At 43.2% G+C, this 25,057-nt stretch overlaps 1 protein-coding gene across 3 annotated transcripts in view; it reads left to right on the top strand.

Annotated features, from left to right (window-relative positions):
* The window catches only part of LOC119162968 (STING ER exit protein), a 169,168-nt gene that overhangs the window by 107,281 nt on the left and 36,830 nt on the right, over window positions 1–25,057 (top strand). For all 3 annotated transcript variants that reach the window (XM_075884529.1, XM_037414854.2, XM_037414855.2), the window contains 2 exons: window positions 22,191–22,326; window positions 22,808–22,897. In XM_075884529.1, coding sequence (XP_075740644.1) covers window positions 22,191–22,326; window positions 22,808–22,897 — 226 coding nt within the window. The remainder of the gene's footprint in view (window positions 1–22,190; window positions 22,327–22,807; window positions 22,898–25,057) is intronic.

The raw sequence follows: 25,057 nt of genomic DNA, 5'->3' as shown, positions 1-25,057 counted from the left end.
AAATAATTTAAAAATGAGACGACAATGTCTAACGCGATTGAAAGCCTTAGTGGAGTCTAGAAAAATGGTATCTATTTGTTGGCTGTTGTTCATGTTGGAGTGTAGTTCAGTGGTGAATTCGAGTAACTGTGTTTCACAGGAAAAATGTTTTCTGAAGCGATGTTGTTTCTGAAAGAAAAAGTTATTTTTTTCGAGATGGGTGTAAATGTGCGAGGTGATTATGTGTTCAAGTGGCTTACACAATACCGATATTAGCAATATTAGACGATAGTTTTCAGGCCGACATTTGTCTCCGGTTTTAAAAATGGGGATGACTTCAGCAATCTTCCAATGTACGAGTAATACTCCAGAGGATGCTTAAAGATGTGGTGTAGAATTACACTTGAAATAGATCCTGTGTTTCTTAATAGCTTAGTATTAATATCATTGATACCACAGGCAAATATTATTTAAGTTTGTTAATGAGGCAAGCAATACAGACAAGTTTGTTAATGAGGCAAGCAATACAGACAACTGAGATATCTATAGGTGCCATAAATGGTAATCATGTTCCGGACCCACTGGGATGTCAGAATAGTCTTCCCTTGTGAAAACAGAAGCAAAAAATGTATTGAATGCTGAAGAGCATTTCGCATCTGAAAGAGGTTGCTGTCTGTCGTCTAGTAATGAAATATCAAAGCTGTAATTAGGTGTGATCATTTGCCAAAATTTTCGTGGATTAGATTTTAAGAGAGAAGGTAGGTCATGACCGAAATACTTGTCCTTAGCAGTGCGTAAGGCAACCGTGTACTCAATAAGAAAAGCTTCGTACTTGCTCCACGAGGACTCCCTGGCTCTGTTTTTTGCGTGACAGTAGAGACGCTTTTTCTTATTACAAAGTTTTTACGGTTTTTGTTGAACCATGGTTTGTTCTTGTCATTGACTGCCGAAATGAAAGGAATATATTTGAAAAATTGAATTGCTGCACAAACTTGAAGAAAAACAAGGGAGACAGGAAAAAGTGCAGTTTCTGTCTCCCTTGTTTTTCTTCAAGTTTGTGCAGCAATTCAATTTTTCAAGTATGAACCAACTAGTCTGCAAAAAAGTATTGCTTCGGAATATATTTGTTGACAAGAGCCAGCAATTTTTCTTTGTGTGGTATTCAGTTTTCATTAATGGAGCATTTGGGAAAAGCTGGCAGAAATGAATCGTGAATCAAATTATCTATATCGGTGTTAGTATTGATATAGTTAGCCTTGTTGTAATCGTGAATCTTTTTATGCCAAAATTGAGAGAAGACATTGGAACAGAAGGCGACAAAAGCTCTATTGAAATTCCTACGTGACACGGACTTGAATAAGTGGCTGTAACAGCAATGTCACACACCGCGAAAGACAAGGGTGGACTATGACTGAGTGTGCACGCGTGTGCTGCCGAATGTGCTGTGTTTATCTCTCTTCCCTTTCTCCTCTCTATCTTTCATCTCCCCCATCCCCCTCCTATGCGCAGGGTAGCAAACTGGCTGCCTATACGCTGGTTAACCTCCCTGCCGTTCTTTTCTTTCTATGTTCCTTTATGCCAAAATCCAGTGAACAAGAAAACTCAGCATGTTATTTGAAGCACTTTGTGGTCACTAAAACTATCGTCAATTAACACTGGGCTTATGGTTTCAGGTGCTGTAGTCAGCATCAAATCTAAAAGACTAGTGTCACGGATAGAATTATCGATGCCTTGAAAAGATTGAAGTCCAAAGTCAAGTCAATGAAATCAGCTGCCTGTCTGCATGGTGATGTTTTCACGTAGATTATCAATAAATAAAGGGCGCATTTCAGGAGGTCGATAATAGACACCAAGTAATAAGTTTCCACAGGTGGTTTCACAGGCAGCTCAGACAATCAAGTGAAGACGAGGTATTAACTTCATAGGACAAAATATTTTTATTTATTGCAAGCAAGACGTTGCGAGGACTCCTCCTCGCAACGGTGACTCGTGCTTGGGCAACGGGTGCCATCTGATAGATGATCTGGAAAAGCAAAACTTTTGTGCTGATCATGAGCAAACGTGCGACGATATTTGCTTGTGGAGTGCCTGTGTGCTATTTGCAGCCTCATTACAGCTCATAATGTGAATCTACAATAAACTTGCAACTTAGTGCTTCGTATTTAATCTGCTAAATGCAAGAGAGCAAAAATGCGAATTGGCCAGATAATCTCCACTTCAGGCTGTTTTCTTCTGCAGATATCGGAAGTTCAGGGTACGAAGCATAATGCAACAGGGAAATATTATGTAATTTGTCTTGCTATTTAGCCAGATGAAGTACCTCCGAATCATTCTTTGCTATGCGTGTCATGATACATGCGCACGAGTATCGTTCGCAGCAGTGCGCAGGTCGGCCGAATGTGACCATATTGAAAAAAACTTGGCCAAACATGAGGTTACGACATGCACAATGCAAACAGGAAGTGATAGTTCAAACAATAAATCATCTTTTGTGTCAGGCACGTCTAATCGCTGATCCGGTGAGGACAGTGCCACATACTGCTTTCCAATAGTTGTGACCATCGTACACGAGAACGGCTCACCGCCGCCTTTCATATCAAAAGCCGTGGATGCTGCCGTTCTCGTCTTGGAATTATAGGCTTTCTTCGCTGAGACATGCAACAACCCAGTGCCGAAGGAAAGCAGCGAAGCCTTGGCGCCACCCATTTTCGGAGAAGCAGTCAGGAGCTTCGAAAACGACCACTTTCGACCTCAAGCAATATAAAATAAACTTGAAACCGTGAAGACCAACTCTTACTGTAGGCTTCTGACACATTGCATTATCTTTGAAATGGAACAGCTGCATAAAAATTCACATTCAGAACTCAAGCCGGCGATCAACAACGCTGTCATATGAGTCATGATGCAGACGACACGAGACACTGGCATGCTTTTCTATTCCCACAACCCCCTGGAAAAGCACGTCACCTGTCACCACGGAGGAAGGAAAGATAGGAGTGGGCATGCCCAGCCGGCGCGCTACATGAAAAGTGTAGAGGAAATGACATCATGACGGCCATATTCACTGGGCACAATGGCGGCGTTGCTATGGTCACGTGTTTCTCAGTGTAGCTGGTCTAGCAGTGAGCAGCCGCGACTGGCCGTGGCATGTGTGTTTCCGCAGGTCTCGTGCTGATCCATGGTGGACAATATTCGTGCTCTGCGCCGCGTTATTGCTTACGCAGTGTTCTCCTGGCAGTTACTGTACACATAGCAACGTTTACAAAACCCTTCATCCACCACGGGGCCTGAACAGTGCCTAGAATGAGAATGAACAGTGCGTAGAATGAGAATGAGAACAGTGCGTAGAATGAGAATGAGGCTTGAACAGTGCCATGTGTCGTGTAGCGGATGATGCGGATGAAGCATTTGAAGTGTTCAGCAAAATCGCATTGGGCACCATGACGAAGCGGAACGACGTCGAACACTTTGCAGGTAAGTGACAGTTGGGCAGTGCTCCTGTTTGTGGCAACGGACGAAACTGTTGTGCCCAGCAAGACGCAATGAGGACCATGTGCTTATACGTAGTTTCGTGTTCAGTATGTGTACAGTAACAACTTGTATGTGGGTAATAACACACCTTTTCTGTTCTGCTGTTGCTAAAGTGCATGTTACTAAAGTACTCTCCATTAACTCTTATCCCTAACTCTTCCCATTCTAGGCCTCTGAAAACCTCCTGTAAGAACATGGTAAATAGCATTGGGGAGATTGTATCCCCTTGTTTTACACCCTTCCTGATTGGTAGTCTGTCGCTTCCTTTATGGAGCACTGTGGTAGCAGTTGATCTTCTGTAGATTTCTTCCAGAATGTTTATATATGATTTGTTGACACCCTGAGTGCACCTTGAGTGCACAATAGAAATATCAGCATGACTGCTGATATTTCTATTGAATCAAATGTCTTTCATAATTTATGAAGGTTATGTATAGAATCAATGGGCATTTGGAAGCTGCTAATGCGTATCCCAGCTCCATAAAAGGCTTCAGACCAGTGATTTCGACCCACGACACCATAATTCGGATAAAGGAACAAGTGATTGACGTACCATGATGGGGGGTCCACGCCAGGGTTGGATAAAGAAAGCTTTAGACAGTGCTCATCACTCGACTATCCTAGAGAGAGTGACAAAATTCAATCTAGGCGAGCGGGCATACAATTATATCAAAAACTTTTCCACGAATAGAAAAGCTCAAGTTAAACTAGATGAGAAAGAAAGCATACAAGTCGACTTGGGAAGGGCGGGTACCCCACCAATCTCCCCAATGCTCTTCAACCTCATAACGATTGGACTACCCCGAAACCTTAACAACATAGAAGGAATCAATCACACAATATATGGGGACAATATCACGATCTGGACAACTCGGAACACAAACGCTGCACAAATAAAGGCAAGACTCCGGGAGGCGATCGAAGCAGTGGAAAGCTACCTAGCTGACACAGGGCTAAGTGCTCTCCTGAGATATCAGAGCTTTTGCTGTACTACCCCAGGAAGCTGGGAAGACCACCTTCTGACTTTCAGATCAAAGGTATCACTCTGACCACCAAGAATGGGGTGCTCATCCCGACCGTGCCACATATACGGATCTTCGGGCTTTGGCACCAGGCCGAAGGTACAAACAAGGAGACCGTAGTGTGCTTCTATAAGAAAGTCATGGCAGCGATTCGATTATTTCAGAGAGTCACTAACAGAAAAAAAAGTCATCAAAGAACGAAACGTTGTATGCATGGTTCATGCCTTAGCAATAAGCCTTATCAGCTACGTTGCAGCCTTCGTCGGGTGGAACGAAGCGGAAAAGGACAAGATAAACATTCTTATAAGGAAGGCCTACAAATCAGCCCTATGTCTCCCATCATATACCACCAACGAAAGATTGCGGCAATTGGGGGTCCATAACACTTTGGACGAAATAATTGAAGCTAAGCTTATAGCCCAACTCGAAAGGCTCTCCAGCACATAGGCAGGCAGAGAAATCGTGGACAAATTGAACATCAATTACCATGGAATTAGGGGCCCAAGGAAATCCTAGACCAACGTGTACGAGCCAAAATGATCACTGATCTGTTACCGAAAAACTTGCACCCGATCTACAATGTGGAATGGAGGAAATGCCGCACGAAAGCTATCCTGAAACACCATAGCAAAAACGGGAGCTCCCTATTCGTGGATGCGGCCAGGTACCCCGAAAAGAAAGCTTTCACGACCCTGGTGATCGACACAAAAGGAATGATAGCGTCAGCCAGCTCAGTAAAAACCAAGCACTCAGTGGCGAAAGAAGTGGCCATAGCGCTAGCCCTACTTAGCAGCAGTCAGCAGAATTATTAGCTACTCCAAATCGGCAATTCGAAACAACACAAGAGGGTGGATTTCTAGTGAAGTGGCCAGAATCCTAAATAGCAAGGCAGAGGTCATCAAGAATGGAGGCTATACATCTAGGTACTTGAAATGGATTTCGGCGCACATGGGCGAAGATGAAGAGAATCTCAACCCCCCCAAACCTGAATGAGAAGGCCCACTTTCCTGCGCACGAACTCACCATCCGCGGCTTGGAACACCCCTCTCAGAACCCCAGGGGGACTGATCCTGAGTTTAATGGTAAGAATCAGCTTCTAACCTTCCACGACATATTGGCTCACTATAAAAAACAGAGGGAGATACATCCACAATCCCACCCTAAACTAGATAGGTCACAAGAAGTCGACTGGAGATGCCTACAAACGAGAACATTTGAAAACCCAGCGCATCTCAACCGCATATACAATTCTCCGACGCTGGCTGTATCCTATGTAAACATGAATTGGGACACACTCTTTAAATGCCCACACACTACACGAATTTTCGATCATCAAAACCTGGATCTCCTTGAGACGCGTTGGCTCGACGCTCTGGCTAGCTCAGAATTCGAAGACCAAATTTGGGCCATCCAGCAGTCGGGGAAGCGGCGAAAAGGCTAAACCTTACCATGACCACCCGGGTGGCCTAGGCCCGGCCGCTAACCTGCAGGTTATAAATAAAGTTTTTATCATTCCATGTATAGTGGTTGTCTGTATTTTGAGCATTTTTCTATTACCTGATTGATAGTATAAATGTGGTCGATTGTTGTTTAGCCTGTTCGAAATCCTGCTTGTTCCTTTGGTTGAATGAATTCTAATGTTGCCTGAATTCTTTTAGCAATTACCTTTGTAAATAGCTTGTGTACAACGGAGAGCAAGCTGATCAGCCTGTAATTTTTCAAGTCTTTGTCATCTCCTTTCTTATGTATTAACGACTTATGCAATGCCATACAGAACCTTTCCAGGCAGCCTGCTGATTATCGTTTCTGCCGATATTCTGTACTAAGCATTTTGCGATGCCAACCCATTAGCTTTCATTGGCGATAATAGGGTTCTAGAAACAGTATTTGAAAGCATAGGTTGTTTGCTCTTTCGAAACACCAATGTACTGAGTGCGTTCACGTATATTTTTTGTGTGTGTACCACAGCTCCCTGCGACGGGAACGACCATAATGAGCACGTACCGTGTGGGATGTTTATTTGATGCTAAATAAAAACAAAGCACTTTACAGTTACTGTCGGGCAGCTATGCGGGTTCAATGCATTAAAACAAACAGCCTGCTGATTTCATCATTGCTGCAAGAACAGGGCCGATATTCGTACTAAACATTGTCCGACAATGTGGCCAGCACTACTACACCCCTCAAGTGTCACTGCACCCGCGAACTACAGCCAGCGCGCGACTGCCGCGCTGGTCGCATCATGGCTGCATCGCGATGCCACGCACTACGAGATTTTCCCTAAAGGCCTGTCCATGTGCTACCCACACAGCCACAATGCACGTGCCTGGGCACCTGCCGTACCCAAGTGGGGGACAAAACGCTCTTTCGCCCTTCATTTGGATGGGGCAGGTGTCTCGCCACATGTGTTGGGGCTGTGCGGGTAGCGCATGGACAGGCCCTGAGTGTGAAACAGACTGTACATGCATTACATGCACAGTCGCACCGCACATGCCGGGACACCTACCACACGCAATCAGAGGGAAAAAGAGTGATTTGCCGAATTGCTCTTTTGCCCTCTGCTTGCGTTTGGCAGGTGTCCCGGCACGTGCCGTGCAGGTGTGCGGATAGCACATGTACAGGCCATAAACAATGCCATTTTCGAACGTAAAAAGCACGTGTACACTTTACGTGAGCACAGGCTTTTTATAGCTTTTCACAGTTTGAAGGACTCTGGCAACTTCAGCCAGATGCCAACTTGTTGCGCTGTTGGCTTCTCGAATGGTATTGCCAGGGTTGATAAGGTTTTTTTCTGTTTCTTGTGGGAAGTAAAACCTCAAGCGGCGAGCAATATGGCTCCATCATGTTGGGAGAACTTCAATTGCCGTGAAGCGAGGCTTTGTGAGATAAGTCGATCACTACTAATGCATTAGTTAAAAATAAAATGGCATGACATTATTGGTGACATTTTCTCCCACACAGTAACTAAATTTAAATCCCTAGTCTTCGTGATTTACTCATTGTTTTGTGAAAATTCATTTTAAAGTTTCAGAAAAAAAAATGCCAGGCCTGCGCGGAAGGCTCAGCACAGTCATAGCAAAAGCTAGAAGAGCGGTCTTTTAGAGCCTTTTTTAAATGCTCATTGGGTAGCTGCTGCAAGCAACACTTGCTGGGTACTCACTATGGCATTAATATACATAATTTCTGAGTAGTAGGCCGGCATTTGCTATGTTATCCTTCATCATTCTTCTGAGAAGTGTGATATGTGCTAAACACTTGCAAAGAATTTTGTTCGAATTATTCATGCAGTGGCTGAGGACAATGAGGAACTATGCCCGAAGTAGGTATGTGCCACAGTTTAATAAGTGATCAGGAACAAGCTTTCGTTATGGGCTGGAGTATTGAACGACCCACTTATTACGCTAGTCGCAATGTGTGATGCCTGGTTATTTTTTTTAGTGTTCTAAAACACTTTATTACTCATATTAACGACATTCCTTTCCCGACATCAAGCCTGCCTATGGCAACATTGCGAATAAATCCCAAGCACTCGCGTGGCTCAGTGGTAGAATACTGGGCTGGCACGTAGCGGACCCGGGTTCAAGGCCCACTGTGTCCATGGTTATTTTTATTTACTGAGTTTCCTTTCTTTCGATACGGCGCCATGGGCGCCATGTATGACCTGTGTTCTGCTCTCATAACAGCTTTCACTGTAAAACTTTTTTGTGAGTTCTCTTTTTGCTGAGAGCTGGCATGGCCTGTAGGTTTTACGAAATTCATTTGCCAAAAACTTACTCTCAGAGAATCTGATCTGCTTTTAGTGTTAGTTTGCCAAATTGCATAAATACAGACTGCTGATCACATCTGTATTATAAAGAAAAAGACATTGAAAGTAAGTAATTAAGTAGGGCCAATTGACAAAAGTAATTTACTTAGCAATATGCTGCAAAGTAGTCCATATGCAAACTCTAAGTTTTAATGCAACATTGTTCAATAACCCTTTAATTATTTTAACACAATATCGTTAAAGAGCTCGCTTTGCAGAAATTTTTGGCGTCGGCGTCGTTGATAGTGAGTGAAAAATCATCATCTTTGCAGGACCGAAAAATCAAAAAAGATGCAAATAAAATATATAATAACAAATTATGGGTCTGAGTGGTGATCAAACTTGGGTTGTTTGTGTGGCAATTAGGTGTTCTACCACACAGCCACACTTCTGCTTGTCAATACAGTGAAAATAACTTCCTCTGCTTGGAAATGCAGTGAAAGGAACTCTCATGCTTCACAAAAACATGCGTCCTGTATACAATTCTTCACAATAGAACACAAAATATTGCCGTAATACAGTCAAGCCCACATATAACGGCCCAACTTTAAACAAACTTTCCCTTAAGACGAACAATATACGCGTGACCGTGAAAATATACATTGGTTCAATGGCACAAAATCGCACTTACAATGAACGTCTCCGAGCGCCGCTGATCGGTTACAGCGAACAGAGTCAGCGGTCTGCCCACTTCCCCGGAAACCAATTTCGACCACCTATCAGGCTTCGGCGAGGTGCCCATACATTTTTATTGTTAAACGCCGACTCTGCCTCTGCGACCCTCTAGTTGCCGCTCTTCCCAACCCATGGAGGAAGGAAAGTTGTTTCCTTCCTCCATGGCCCAACTGCTTTTTGTTACGCAAATCCCCATCCTTTGCCCCCCCGCTACTCTGAGCACCCTGCATCGCCAGACAAGGCCCGTGTTTTCACACTGCCACCGATCTTTCGAAGACCGGCCGGCTATCTACCCTGTTTTTGATCCCTGGTACTGCCGTTGGCGTCGTCGGCCTGGAGTGACCAGACCATTTGCCAACATCATCGGCCACCGACTGTATCTGATAGTCTGCGTCTAGTGCACGCACGGATGCTACCCTATCGACTCTGGTAATTTGCGATTTGTTTCGTGTTTAAAACTTGTTCTCGCTCACTTCGCACTCAACTCAGCATGCCTTCTGCGTGCGTGCGGAAGCACGAAAACGGCTGTTAACTTGTGCAGAACGAATCGCAAAATATCGAAGTTCATGAAGCCACGCAAACCCGCCAGTGCAACAAAACGATTTTTTGATCATGGCCGCCGATAGTCACCTGGTTACTTCGAACACCGCCGTGCGTACCTATCCAGGCGGCCATGCTTTGATTTCTGCGCGCGCAGGCCCTCTTTCCAAGTTTTTCTACGTGCGACTTTCGCGGACCTCTCAAGCAAGCTACCCAACCGGCCTCCTTCCCGTGTGTTTTGGTTTTGAAGGTCGCCCTCCTGTCTTATCCTCCTCTCTATTTATCCAAAACTCCTTGCCCTTCTCTCGCAAGTCTGCTCTCTTTTCTTGATCACAACCCCTTCGCCCGTCTCCACCGCTCCGCGACGCCCGCCACGCTGGCTCGAATTAGTTTCGTTTTCTGACTCCAGTCAGAAAACGAACAGGCCCAGCTGTTCCACGTGTTCTGGCGCGTGTGCGGGTCTTGCTCGCTCTTGGTGTGTGTGTGTGGTTATGATGGCCGACGAGAGGACTAGCACGCTTTTTACTGCCGCTCAACAAAACGGCGAAAGTGTGACCGTTTTGCTTGAGTGTAATCCTTGTGTTAGGTGTCGCGTTGCGGAACGCTTGCTCATAGCTGTTGACCACCTGGTAGCCAACTTGCCGCTTTGGGCGTGCCGGTATTCAGCTGTGGAGATAGTGAATATTTCGTGAGCGGCGGTGACGGCTACATGCGCACGAAACTGTTTTTGCGAGGCAGACTTCCTGCCGAGCACCCTGCCGCTTTAAGTGAACTCGAGACCGCCCTTATTGTTTCTGCTCTTTGAAACACGTACATCACGGACTTTTTGGGGCAAAAAAAGTTTGTGTTTTCACTCGCAACTTTTTTAGAAAGTGTGTTTCATTTATACGAACTTCGGGATACAGTGAACGGATGCTGTGTCATGCTCAGGTTCGTTATAAGCTGGCTCGACTGCATGGTTCAAGCGTACATTGCCAATGGGCGTCACAATGTGCGATTATCATAATGATTTTATAGTTTCAAGCCAGTCATCTACTACAAAAGGCACAGATACTACTGCACCCTTAAGGCCACATAGTGGGTGCATAGAAGGGCTGGACAGAGATACTCGAAAAAGTATTCCGAAATACAGATATTGAAATACATTGTTTTGAGGCCTAAAATACAGATACTGCGATACATTTGTAATTGATGTAACGGGATATTTCAGATATGCTTTTGCAAAAAGACAAAAGTATTCCGGACAGCAATACAGATACTGAAATACTTTTCTTTATGTCAGGGATAGTTTTACTCTGTACAGACATTTGTTATGTGCAGCATAATATTTAAAATGCATTGCAAATTAGAACTTGCAATTAAATTTATTATTTCATCACTGTACTCTGAGTATCATAAAGGCATTAGAAAGAAAACTTACACTGCACATAATTGTTAATAACGACATATTTACAGATATCAGTCACAATAAAAAAACTATGCTGTATGAGAGCAAGAGTAATGCCTGGAGATGGGGAGCCATAAATTGCCGCATTCGAGTAGTAATATTTTATGAACTATTCATCAGAACACAAAACAACTTCCCCCAGACATTGAGCACGTTGTAGCCTAGAAACCTTTTCGATATTGTTGTTCTGCACAGATAATTAAAAAAGTTATTCACTCATAAGTTTACATTGTTTTGCCCATTTTCATTGGAGCCTGCAGCATATATTAATTGCTTTAATGGCCATATCTCTTCATAAAAACCTTGCCTAATACTTCACTAAAAGGCTCAGCAAATATTATTTGGTTATGTTGAACAGTTTTGGCACATGGCCAGTACAATGATGGCTTAAAACAGTGGTTTTTGGTTGCACTGTTTTTATTGCTATGCAATACCACTTCAGACTAGGCGACAATACTCGGCGTCATTTGAAAGTGGAAAACACAAGCTTTATAATGCGATACAATTCATATTGATACGATGGGTGCAGTAAGCGTAATGTGTCAGCAAGCAATGACTAAAATGAGGAGCGGGTGCCGCCACAGTAGGACTGCCACTTAACGTAAGATGTTACCCGTTGCAGTTCCGAAATTGTAACGAGTATGTTACTGACTTACCTAAAAGGCAATGTACTAGCGCTAACGCTGTTACTTGTACCGTGCTACGGCCAAGACTGGATGAACACAGAGGTGAGCATATGCCTTTGACTAAAAAAAAAAAAATAACAAGGCTCCTGAATTTCTTGCTGCCGCTGTAATGGCGGCGCTTACCTCAACGACATTCTACATAGTAGACTAGCAATTCAGGCTAGTTGGTTTCCAATTTTGCTAAAGTGACCTAGCGCGAAGCAGGAGAGAAACACTTAAACAATAAAGACGAGCACTTACTTCTAGTTGAAGGCTTAGTGTTTATTAGAAACCTAGAAAAGCAGATAGAAGAATGAACAAAACAAGGAATGTGAAAGGAAACGCAAAACGACCTCTTTCCAAGCGCTGTGTGGCCATGCTGGCGTCTTCCAGAAACGATTTTGAGAAAGAAGTATCGTTGATGGCACAAGGCACCACTCACAAAATTCTCTGGGTGGTTTGTGGCTTTCACGATAAGCTCGGGTTTTTCGAATGGGCGCCATAAAGAAAGGAAATAAAAACGAGAGAAAAAGAAAGCACTGATTGGTCAATTGGCATGAGGGAACACATTTTAAAAACGACGCTGTTGATTGGCGCCCATCGTGCGGTATACAAAGCTCCTCACAATGAAACTATCACTACTGGAATTCAAAATGGCAGTATAGCATTGTTGGCAAGCTCAAGCAAGCGATCATTCAAACACATTCCAGTTCTACCTGAAGCTGCACAATGAGATGCCGGTAGCAAAGCGACTAGCTCGCTTTCAAAAAGGTAGGAGGCAGTTCCGCCCTACACAAAAATGTAAAAAGGGTGGGTGCATATCTCGCCGCACACTGCCAAGGCCACAGCAGGTAATTTTTTTTATTTAAACGTGTCTCAGCTCAATTTCGAAAAAAAAAAGTAACGAGATACCCGTGTCCTGGATAGTATCCGATAGGGGCGATACATCGTAAAAGCATTTCACTACTGAGATACAAATACATTTTTGAAAGGTATCTCGATACAGCAATACAGATACTAAGAAGTATCGCGATTAGCCCTGGTGGCGGAAGTTCGAAAAATTTTTGTTTTTTGAACTATCAGTTAAACCTGCCTGTAACGAACCTTCATATAACGAATTCCTCGATGTAGCAAAGTTTTTCTATTCCCCGCAGTTACTTCATAGAAGCACATGTATTTGAGACCTCTATATAACAAAGTGGTAGCAGGTGACATCCTATTTCTGCCCCTGACAATCTAGGGATGCTGCCCCTAATTTCGTCATTTTGACAAGAGCATGCATCATCCGCAGGTGTCCCACCGACAAAGCGGCGGTGGCACGCGCAATGTGCTCATTGCGCTGGGGACTCCCAAGTAAGAGCGAGCGCTTGTTATTACGCGCAGGTGTGCGTGAGAAGGGCAGGCGGGCCTGGGCCCTTCGAGCTGGCATTGCAGCTGTTCTTGCTGCCGCGGGCACATTCGTGGATGTGTTCTCCCTCTCCTCTCAAACTTACAAAAATAAAAATTGTTTTTGTAATGGCAGTGGCACGCTTCCAGTACAGCAGAAGTCTCTGAATCGCTTTATAAGTGACACAGGTGATGCCACTTTGTGTTTTTACACCTTTATTGAGCATTACATAAGTGGGGCCATGCTGCCTATAGAGAGCGCTTTCCTATATATTTTTCCGCTATATCTGTGCCATTCGCTCTTCGTTTTCGATGCCGTGTTCACATGCGTGGTTTCACGGCACACGTATAGAGTGACCCCCCAACGCCGTTCAGCTGTGCTTTTTTTTTAATGCTGACAACCGTGTTGTTGCTACCGAGAAGATGTCGAATTAGGCGCTGATGCAAATTCAATGAGACCAGGTTGATGACGGATCTTCAGAGGTCGACTCTTCAGGCACTTCGCTATCTTGCGCCGTGCCGTGAGTTCACAGGACCGTAGCCTTCTCGATTAGCCAATTAGCTCTGGCAACACGACGACACGTTGAATGTAATGCAGTGAATGTGATAACAACCAATTGCAATGTTACACGAAGTAAGGCTGGCAGCCAATTCTTCTGGATCTGATATTGCTGAACTTGTGAACTGAAAGTTCGTCATGGCACACTTTTAGTTCACCACAAACTCTTACAAAACCCTGGTGTGAGCAAATACGGCTGCTACAGGGAGAAGTGCCCTTTTCACACAGTCTCCTTGTGTTGAAAGCTGAGTAATACTTGCCAGGATAGCACACGCACTGTGTGCTCTCCTGGCAAGTATTGCAACTGCATTTTTGCAACTGCATTTTTCAAATCAAAGTTCACTGTTACAACTCGAGCCCCACCCCACACCCCACCCTGCGTACGTTTTTTCATGCTCGTTTAAGACGGTTGGTTTTCTTTTTGTTTGAGCACTTGACGACAGTTCTAACACGCAGGAGGATGTAATCGTATAGACCCTTCAGGCGATAAAGATGGGCCAGCTGAATTGATATCTCATGCGCTTTTACCTGTTGGTAAAAGTTACAACATGGGGGAGCTTGTTATTAATTTGGTCTTGTTACGAAACATGGCAGCGACGGCAAAAACGCGTCGAGGATGCGCATATAATTTCTATTGCAAGAATAATATAGTATTAAGTGTGAAGAATGTCCTTGCATACTGCAAGCACTTTTGGCATCTATCTGTGTATCTATCTAGTTGCTTATGTCTGGGTGCTTTCATAATCACCCCCTTGACTTGGCGTGAACCAAAATTATTATGAGAGGGGTGAGATGATTTGACGAATATGACGCGCTGGTCAAGACACGAATAATGTCACAATCCTGTCGCCTACGTCGTCTAACACTTCCCGCTAAACAGTGGCACATACCAGTGGACAGGTATGTGCCTCTAACAAAGGCTCTGAAAGGCCGCTGTTCCAGCTTTCGCTGTGACTGAGCTGTGCATTTCGCGCTGGCCTGGCATTTTTTTTTTAATTTATCTGCATTTCTCAATCTTTTTGTTACTTAGTGACTTTCTGTGTTCAATAACTTATTATGAAACACTTGCCGGTATTGCTTCTATTTGATTCACTTTATTATTTTGTTGTACTTGTATTTTGTTGTAGATTTGATTTGTAAAAAAAATCGGCTTTGTATCTGCATGTTAATCTGCAAATGTCGTCGAAAGACAGTAGTCTTGCATCTGGAGAGAGTGAACAAAACATTTATTTGATGTTCTGCTCAAGAAAATTGGTGAATGATATTCTGGAGGCGCTGCGTTAGAGTGCCTCGAGCGTGCAACAAAGGCACTCCAACAAGTCACGCCGCACATGAGATATGAGCGCTATCTCGCAGTTATCTTGAAAAACGAAACGCGCGGCTCTGAGACGGGTGTGGGTGCCCATTTCAGAGGTGATTAAGTGTAGAACGCAAGGTGACGGGTAGGTGCCACCACCGTGTCGTCTTTGCAAAGCGTTAAAAACACTCGCCTTTTCGTGCAAGCATTGCATGGTCAGCACCGCTTCATAAACGCTATTGTCCTTAGAACTACTTATGTGTGCCTTTTCTAGTAAAAGACGCACATACAGAATATATACGTGTTGTTATGCTGCCTCAGATATGCACAATAATTGCTTTTTTTAATTGACAACCGCACAAGTATGAACGCTGAATTTTGAGCAGCATTGGTGGGTGCTGCGAATGGGGTCGGCCGTTTGGGGTATCGGCTGTTGCCGTTTGAATACCCGGTACTGTTAAGGGTGGACAAAGAGACAAATGGACAGACAGACAGACCAAAATTTTTGTGTCGAAGGTCCCCAAGAAAGACTATCGTCTTTAATAAACAGGAACCTACCCTGAGCAAGGACACCATACTGTTTTCATCTCTGTTTGCGATTTGTTTATGCAAGCAAAATGTTCTGTAGCATACTTTGGTCGTATTTCGTTAGGAAAATTGCAGACGGTGAAATGGTTTTAAATGCGAAGAATTTTTCTTGGTACTACAAGCACTTTTGGCATCTATCTGTCCGTTCGTCCATCTGTCCGTCTGTCTGTCTGTCTGTCTGTCTGTGCCCCGCCGCGGTGGTCTAGTGGCTAAGGTACTCAGCTGCTGACCCGCAGGTCGCGGGTTCAAATCCCGGCTGCGGCGGCTGCATTTCCGATGGAGGCGGAAATGTCGTAGGCTCGTGTGCTCAGATTTGGGTGCACGTTAAAGAACCCCAGGTGGTCGAAATTTCCAGAGTCTTCCACTACGGCGTCTCTCATAATCATATGGTGGTTTTGGGACATTAAACCCCACAAATCAATCAATCTGTCTGTCTGTCTGTTCAACCGCTTAGGTCTGGGTGCTCTCGTGATCACCCCCTTAACTTTGCGTGAACCAGAGTCTGAAAGGGTTAGATGGCTTGACGAAAATATGCCGTGGTCAGTACATGAAAAAACGCCAGGCCTGCGCGGAAGGCGCAGGACAGTCACTGCAAAAGCTAGAATAGCGGCCTTTCAGGGCCTTTTCAAAACACTCATTAGGTAACTACTGCAAGCACATTTGCTTGATATCCACTAGGTCATTAATGATAAATGTAGAAGCTGGCATTCGCTATGCTATTTTTCGTCATTCTTCAGAGAAGCGTGGTATCGGCTAAACACTTGTGAGGAATTTTGTGCCACTTGTTCATGCATGGCTGATGACGATGAGAAAATATGGCTGAAGTGGGTATGCGTCACATTTAATAGAGGAACAAGAACAAGCGTTTGTGATGGGTTGCAGCATTGGACCGCCCACTCATTATGCTATTCGCATTGTGCGACGACTGGTTGTTCTTTCACTGTTTTAAAATGCTTTATAAGTCGTACTAACGTGATTGCTTTCCTGACATCAAGTCGGGAAACGTCAAAAGTGGTCGCAGGGCTGACTATCTAATTTTATAAATATTACATATGTATTCCTATTGTCACAGGTCCGTGACGTGGACAAAAGGAGCAGACTGCAGGTCCAATATTAAACTGTTTATTTGGGCTGAACTTGTGGCCACATAAAAGGAAAATCAGATTACAGCAAGACATTGGCATTGATAGCGGCGAGCTGAGCGTCGGCCATCAATCAACTGACAAGCGGCGAAGCATGTCGGCATTTATACACTTGCCATCGAATACTCTAGCGTTATCGCTAGCGTCGACGTAGTAGGTTCCAGAATAATTTGTAATGTTCACGAAGTGGGTGTGATCTTAACAAAATGATCTACTGCAGCTCTGTAGCTTCTCGAATACTGTAGGGGCGGTTTGCGCTGAGAGTTACTGACAGTGAAATGGGATAACAAAACTCGAGGAGGGAATGCAGCACTATAATACGGCCATCACACGTCAAGTTAACATCAATTGTAGTTCGGAGCCATCCGCTGAAGTTGATTTCACCAGCTTATCGTTTCTGGTGTTGCTAATACTGATGTTCTGTTTGGCATTGGGTGCAAGTGCAAACTGGTTCAGAAGAGTTGCAGCTGGTATAAACATCTTCAACAGTTCAACTTATGTCTGTGTTTGCAATATTTTTACATTTAGCTTCATTTCATAACGTGTCACTGAATAAATAAATTACAATGCAGTCACCTTCCCTCCGCATGTTTCGCATAACGTTGATTCCTGGGGTTTGTGGGATCTGCCAAATTTTTTTTTTCACAGTTTGCCCTCTTTCCGTTTATTCTGTCTTTTTTTCTATGTTCATCTGACCTTATGCCCAATGATTCCCATTGCAGTGCAATGTTTATAAATTTGTGAGCAATAGAAATTCAAAACAGTTATTTTCATTTGGAAGTTTCACTTCTGGGGAAAGAACTTATCCGCTGTTTTCACACAGTTAGGACGAACGCGGGAAGGTGTGTTTGAGGTTACCATTAACCAACTAATGAAGAAAAATTTCCACGCTGTCCCGCTAGCAAAAGAGCCTCTTTTAGCAATAGGCACACTAGTGTAACTTTTCATAAACTGGGCACACTGGAAGAGTTTCCAATTAAAGTGCTAGGTGCATGAGGCGCACGTGATGGAATCAGAAAGATGGGTTTGGAAGGCCATTCCTTTCCTTCGATGTACGTGGCATGAAGGACTGCGAAAAGAAGTTAGTTCTACACAAAGGAATGCCGATTTTGAAGGCGTGATCCAGACGTGGTGAAATGCGACGAGGACCAATAATGAATTCGTGATGTAAGTAGGCATGGTGGTAGAGCTTGTGAAAAAGACAAGCGGAGAAATTTACACCGTGATGCAAGAGATGGTAGACTAAGGCCTGCTTTCATGACTGATATGCTTGCGCTGCGATTGTAATTACATGTAATGAAACGAGCCGAGTTGTTCTGAACCGTTTCTAGTGACTTTATTGAATTGACATGAAAGGGATCCCATATTGCTGCTACGTATTCTAGTTTAGTGCGGATTAGTGTTTTGTATAAGAGTAATTTTAGTGTGGAAGGGACTTTTGAAAAGTTACGGCGTAGGTACCCAAGCATGCGGTTGGCGTTGTTAATTACATAGGTGATATGAACGTTCCAGATTAGGTTAGTTGTGATGTGCACACCAAGGTATTTGTAAGAGGGTACATATTCTAATGGGTTATTACCTAGGTAGTACACAGATAGTGTAGTGGGAGACCTAGTTACGTGCATGAGTTTACATCTATTTGGGTTTAATTCCATCAATCAATTGTTACACCATTCTGAAATAGCATTAAGATCTGACTGAAGAATATGTGAGTCGTTAGTGCATGTTATTTCTCAGAAGATCACGCAGTCGTCAGCAAAGAGGTGAATGTTGCTAGTAACATTAGAGGGTAGATCATTAATGTAGATTAAAGAGAGGAGCGGACCAAGAACTGAGCCTTGTGGCACACCAGAGCGCACAGCACTTAGCTCAGATTCTTTGTCGTTAGCGCTGACGAATTGGGAACGGTTAGTTAAAAAACATTCAATCCAGGTTAAGAGCTGTGAATCTTAAGGGACAGGTGTTTAAGCAAGAAAAGTTTGTGACATACTTTATTGAAAGCTTTGCTGAAACCTAAAAATATGCAATGTACCTGTGATGAACGGTCGAGAATAACGTTTAATTTGTGCGTAAATAATGCCAGTTGTGTTTCGCAAGAATATGATTTACGAAAGCCATGTTGGGATGGTGAAAAAAAAGAATTAGTCTCGAGGAAGTTGGCTAAATGTGAATACAAAATGTGCTCAAGAATCTTACACAGAATACTAGTAAGCGAAATTGGACGATAGTTAAGTGGGGAATGCTTGTTACCAGATTTATGAAATAAAACGACCTTACCAACTTTCCAGGGTGATGGCAGAGAACCTTCGGTGAGGGACTGCTGAAAAATCGTGGATAGAAAGACAGAAGAATAACAAAGTGTGTCCACAAAAACTTGGGAGTAATTAAATCGCAGCCTGGGGCTGAAGATGCATTTAACAATGTTAGAGCATTTTTTGTACCATCAAAATCAATTGTCAGCGGTAACATTGCAGGGTAATCAAGGCATCCTAGTTGTCGTGTTGGGCAGTGTGCAACAGAAGTGAAGTTTTGTGAAAAGACACCATTAAGCAAGGAAGCACATTCTTCATCAGGAATAGAATCACTGTTATGCACAAGCGATATGACATTATCAGTGTTGGCATTTATCACGCGCCAAAACTTTTTGATATTAGTTGTGAGCATGTTTTGCAGTTTATTGCGGAAAAAGTTATCTTTGGCACTTTTTAGGGCTCCTGTATAATCTTCTGAGGCTTTCTTGTTATCTTGCCAACGGGCACGATTTGTGGATCGTTTAGCAGACCGATACAGGTGCTTTTTTCTATTTGACAAACGTTTTAAGTGAACGCTATACCACGGAGTTTCTGGGTTAACGGTGATAGTATGAATGGGTATGTAATTAGATGTAAGATCATTGACTTTTGATAAGAACGTGTCCTAGTTGGTTTGCATGCTACAGCTATCAAAGCTGGTGGTGAATATGTTTAGGAAGTCACTCAGTTCGACCTTGATTGCTTGAAAGTTGGCTTTGTTGTAATTTCGAATAATTTTAGTGTTATGTGCTTCTTTAGGAGGTATCAAATTCACGTCATATGTAACCAATAAATTATCGCTCAGTGCAGGAAGATATGTTATGATGGAAACAAAATCGGGGCTAGATTTTAGAACCAGGTCGAGAGTATTAGAAACCGACTGCGTGATTCTCATAGGTTTGGTTATGAGTTGCGTTAATGAAAATATTGTGCCTAAGACAGCAAGGAAACCTGAGACAGCAAGGAAATAGATAACAAAATGTGAAGAATTTTCTTTTTTAGCTCTTTCTTTTTTCGGACGAGGCGATAACAGCCGCGACACTTCGGGTTTTTCTTATTTTTGTCACTTCTACATGTGATCTAGGAGGCCAAAGGGGTATAGGTGTTCTCTGAGGAGGCCTTGTCAGTCATGTTCATCTTTTCAGTGAATACTTATCGCGTCTGCAAGTCAGCTTTCGCGCTGCCGTGCTATTACAATGAGTTCATCTCTGCTTGCGATGAATAAGCGGAAGCAGTTTTCGCTGAGGAGAATGTGGATGAGCAGGAGGCCTTCACGCTGCAAAGTTTGAGCTGCGTGCATAAAAAAAAAAAAAACGCGACTTCTTTAAGGAAATGTGTATTTTTTTGGTGTTCACTTGCGCATTTGTTTTTTATTGTAAAAAAAATGGGTTCAAGGAACCACCGTTGTAAAGGTGAGTCGTTTTGGTCGTTGGAAAATAAGTATTTATGGTAAAATAAAATTTATGGTAAATTTTTGGGCTTTCACTACAACGACCTTTCAAATTAACAAATTGCCGTGGTTTCCTGAAGTTTGTTATACTTAGATTTTACTGTAAATGGCTTGCCTTTTGAATGTGGAAAAAGGTGTTTCTTCAAGGCTGAGTGGTTAACACCTCGCTCTTACAATTCACATGTCCCACGTTCGATTCCACGTGCCATAGTCTTTTTCTTAACTATTTTTCTTTCTTGCGTTTATATACAGTAAGTGACGGCAACGCAGACGCCGGTGGCAAAATCTAGCCGAGTCATTACTAAAAGTATCCATATAATTGTTATCACAATATTATTAGCGTCGATTTCATATGCGATAAATACTGACGCACACATTCTGGCACGACTTTGTTGAACTTCTGTGAGGAATTTCTTAGGCATAAAAAAAAACATCACCTTAACTTTCTTTTTAAGATTATAAATGGGCATACATAAATAGACAAGGATGTATATCTTGAGCTTCCTGGAAGGCGATGTGATCGTCTTAATAACACTAGGTCTGTTTGGCTGTATTTTACATGCACGAATGCTTTCCGACACTCCTTTTTTCCTTACACAATAGAAATGTGGAATAGTTTACCAAGTGTTGTTGCACAATATGCAACATCAACCTATTTCGGAGATGCATTGGACCATTTTCTCTCTAGTGACGCAAGCTGATTCCCGACACAAGCAGTTACTTGTCAATTTTCGTCTGCATATGATTGTAGTTTTTCTTTTATTTTCTGATGCTGGTTATTCATGTTATTCTCATGTGCTATGGAATGTATCATGTGAAACCCTCCCTGTTATGACCCCAAGCACGGGGTTAAGAGTATCAAATAAATAAATAAATAAATATGAATATTGATGGTAGGGCAACCTTATCAGCTTCTTCATATCATCCGGCCCCACCTACAAGTTCAACAATGCACTCAAAGCCCTTAAGTCATCCTCCACCAAGTCGCCGTAAACTTCAAGGATGAATGAGCTACCTGCAGATTACAGCAAAAGGTGCATTACTAAACATGGGAGGTCATCATAATGTCCACATGGGGAGAGAGTGGGTGCGTGGGCTGCATTGTTGTCAATAATAGCATTGCTGCTTAAATTACCACAATCTTTGCGTTGCCCTTCCTTCTTATCTCGTCTTTTTTTTGTTGTTTCTTGTTCATCTTTCCCTTTCTGTCCTTTTCCTTCCTGTCTTAACTTGCAATAACGCCGCTGCAATAACGCCGCATTTAGCTGGGCATAAGACATCGACACGCTGTAAATAGCTATTTTTTGAAAAAGATGGGGCTCTCACTGAAACAGTTATGTAAAGGTGTGTCTGTTTGTTGTAATAAAATTTATCTACAAGTCAATGCCTGTCCTGTGCTTCCAGGTTCGTAATCTACACTGCATCAACCTTAGATGAATGTGTATCAGCTAGCTGAAATTTTCTTATTGTCGTGTATGCTTTTTCATTGCAGGCGATGCCACAATGTTTAGAAACTTGGCAATTGTTTTAGACTGGTCTGGGTAGGTTTCAGGGAGGACATGAGTAACTTAGCTTATTTAGCCAACCAGTGATAACAATTCAAGGTTTGATAACTGGTTATGCACTTCACCGACAGCTGCTATCAGTGTGCAGCATGCGTTGATTGTGCGGCCAATTCTTGTATGTTGGGCACAAGTTGGCCCACCGGAGTGCTTCATCATTAACAGCCTTCTTCACCATTACACCATTATAATTAACCTTGTACAGTTAATTATTTGTAGCAGATCCCACTTTTTTCATATGCCTTGCACAGATGCGACCTGCTGCTCTTCTACCAGCATGACCCATCCAGCAATGTGACCTTCGTTGTCAAGGGTGCTGTGTTCCGAGCGGGAGAGGGACCCCTCAAGGCTGGTGTGCTTCTGCGAGCAGCTGTGGAGCCCAAGAAGGTGCATTCCAACCCTGAGGTTGCAGTGTGGGCAATTGGGTATTGTATTAGCTGGGCCAGCATAGCAATAAAGCACCCTTGCCATCTCCTTTGGCTTCCTTGGCGTTTTTATAATTGTTGCTAACAGAGATGTAATCAAGGTGACGTGGTTACGCTTTCAGTCAGCAGCATTTATTGCTTCATCTTGTTCATGGCTGCTATAGCTCTTGTACTTTCTTGTAGAGGTCCATACTTTCTTGTATTCCTGGCTCAACATCTCCAGCCTCAATTATTTCTTAGTTGTACACGTTACAACATACATCTTTTCTTTACCCCTCAGATTTACTTAATTTCACGCAATCTTTGGCGTGTGTGTGTCTTGCACTGACTGTGCCAGTAGAAGGAAGGTTTCGTAACACATGAGTTGTTTTCTTCCCCACTGTTATTGTGTGTGTTAGAACAGCCAGTGTGACTTACGCTGCATACTCACGATGACCTTGCAGATCATGGTGACAAAGCACACCAAGAACATGGGCAAGTTCAGTTCCGTCACTGTCTCGACTATCGATGAGGAAGAGGAGGAAATTGAAGCGGTATGTGTGCATGTTGTTGACATAAGACAGCTGTAGCTCTATATAAAATATGCTATCTCATATTAATGAGAACTAGTTATGCCAGCGAAAGTATAGAAGATGTTATTATAGAAGTAATTTTAATGTAATTGTGAAGAAAGAAAAGTGGATAAAGAAAAAAACTTGCTGTAGACAGGAATTGAACCTGCAAGCTTCAATAACTACCCTGGAGCTCTGCCAACTGAGCTGCCATGACTGCTATCCCCCTGTCCACTTTATGGGGTAGGTATGTGCACTTAAACGTAAGAGCATCAGTCGGCGCTTCTGGTTGCCATAGTGGTGAGTGTGGGGCACTTATATTTTTTCCTCTTGCTGTCACCTTGCACATGGTCTTATTGACTTAATGCCTTCTGGTGGTATGTGAGGGATTATTTATTGGTCAGCTGCCATCTCTTAAGATCACATGCTACATGCAAAAAACAGGCAAAAAATTGCCAGGACTGCACGGAACCCGCAGCACAGTCACAGCGAAAGCTAGAAGAGCGGCCTTTTAGAGCCTTTTGTGATCACTCTTTGGGTAACTGCTTCAGGCACGCTTGCAGGGTACCCACTACACCATAAATAACCATAATTTTTGTGTACTAGGCCAGCATTTACTATACTATCCTTCGTCATTCTTTGGAGGAGCGTGGTATCCGCTACACACTTGCAAATAAATTTGTGCCAATTTTTTATGCAGTGGCTGACGACGATGAAGAATTAGGCCTGAAATGGGTATGCACCACAGTCAATAGGTGATCAAGAACAAGCTTTTGTAATGGGTTGAAGCATTGGACGACCCACTCGTTATGCAATTCGCATTGTGTGATGCCTAGTTGGTCCTTTACTGTTCTAAAGAGCTTTATTACTCATATTAACGCGATTCTTTTTCCGACATCAAGCCTGCCTAAGGCAAGTTTGCAAGCGAGTTCCAAGCACCGGCGTGGCTTGGTAGAATACTGGGCTGGCATGAAGGGGACCCGAGTTTAGATCTCTCTGTGTCCTTGATGTGTTTTATTTACTCAGTTTTTTTTTTCTTATTTCATGCAATAGTAGTTACTGAAATCGGCAGCGGTGGAAACCTACGGCGCCACATGTGACCAGTATTGTGATCTCATAACAGCTTTCGCTGTAAGAAACGAGTGTTTCACACTCGCCGCTATGGCAACAGGCAGTGGTGAGTGACAGTCCCATGTTTAAATGCACATACATACCCCATGAAGGGGATAAGAGGATAGCCGCCGTGGTAGCCAAGTTCCTAGAGCACCGGACACATTATTCGAAGGTCACAGCTTCAGTTCCTGTCCACGGCAAGTTATCTTCTCATCCACTTTTATTTCTTTACAATTACATTACCATTGCTTCTAATAACATCCCCTATACTTTCCTTGGCATAATTGTCTATCAGTTCTCAATACTATTCTAACAAGGAACACAATAACAGTTTAATTGATTTAATTTAATCTTCTTACCTATCTGTAATGCGTGACAAAGAATTGTAATGCACAATTCAGATAGTATAGGAGTAACTATTTATTGAAGGGCTAATTTGTGCCCAAAAAGTAAAGTAAAATGCTTGCAGGGTTCCGTGCAGGAGAGTAGAAAATGAATGAATCTCTGAAAAGTCCTTGAGCAGTGATCGACTTCTTTTTCCTCGAATCCCGTGCTGAGAAGGTGCCCGCTGCTACAACCTTTTCTTGTTTCATCTGTGGGCAGCTAGTCTCTTGGAGAGTGCATGAACTTGGGAACATAGTTCAAATATGGTGTATGTCTTGCATCATTACTGCTCCCCCAAGAATGCATTGTTTGGATGTGTAGAGGGTAATGTTGATGACAAGGTATAAATGCATGATCTCCGTTGGGGAAATTGGTATTCGTAGTGATTTGTTGCGTATCGTTCAATGTTCATTGACTGTCGTGGCATGGCTTCATCCTCGGCACATGCACAGTTTCTTTGCACCTTTGGCATTTTGATGAGGTCACTTGTCCTTCCGGTGTCACCTTGTAGTTAAAGGTGCTGACTCAACGCAGGACTCAGGGTTGAAATAGTGCTGCAGAAGCTTTTCAGAGAAGTTAGGCGTCTGTCGGGAGTCCATATCTAAACGCTGTCGCCTGGTGCGTAGTTGACTTCTCTCTGTTGAA

Source organism: Rhipicephalus microplus, unplaced genomic scaffold (assembly GCF_043290135.1).
Source record: "Rhipicephalus microplus isolate Deutch F79 unplaced genomic scaffold, USDA_Rmic scaffold_34, whole genome shotgun sequence".
NCBI lineage: Eukaryota > Metazoa > Arthropoda > Arachnida > Ixodida > Ixodidae > Rhipicephalus > Rhipicephalus microplus.
The sequence above is the reverse complement of the archived record's forward strand: the minus strand, read 5'-3'. Positions and strand labels throughout refer to the sequence as shown.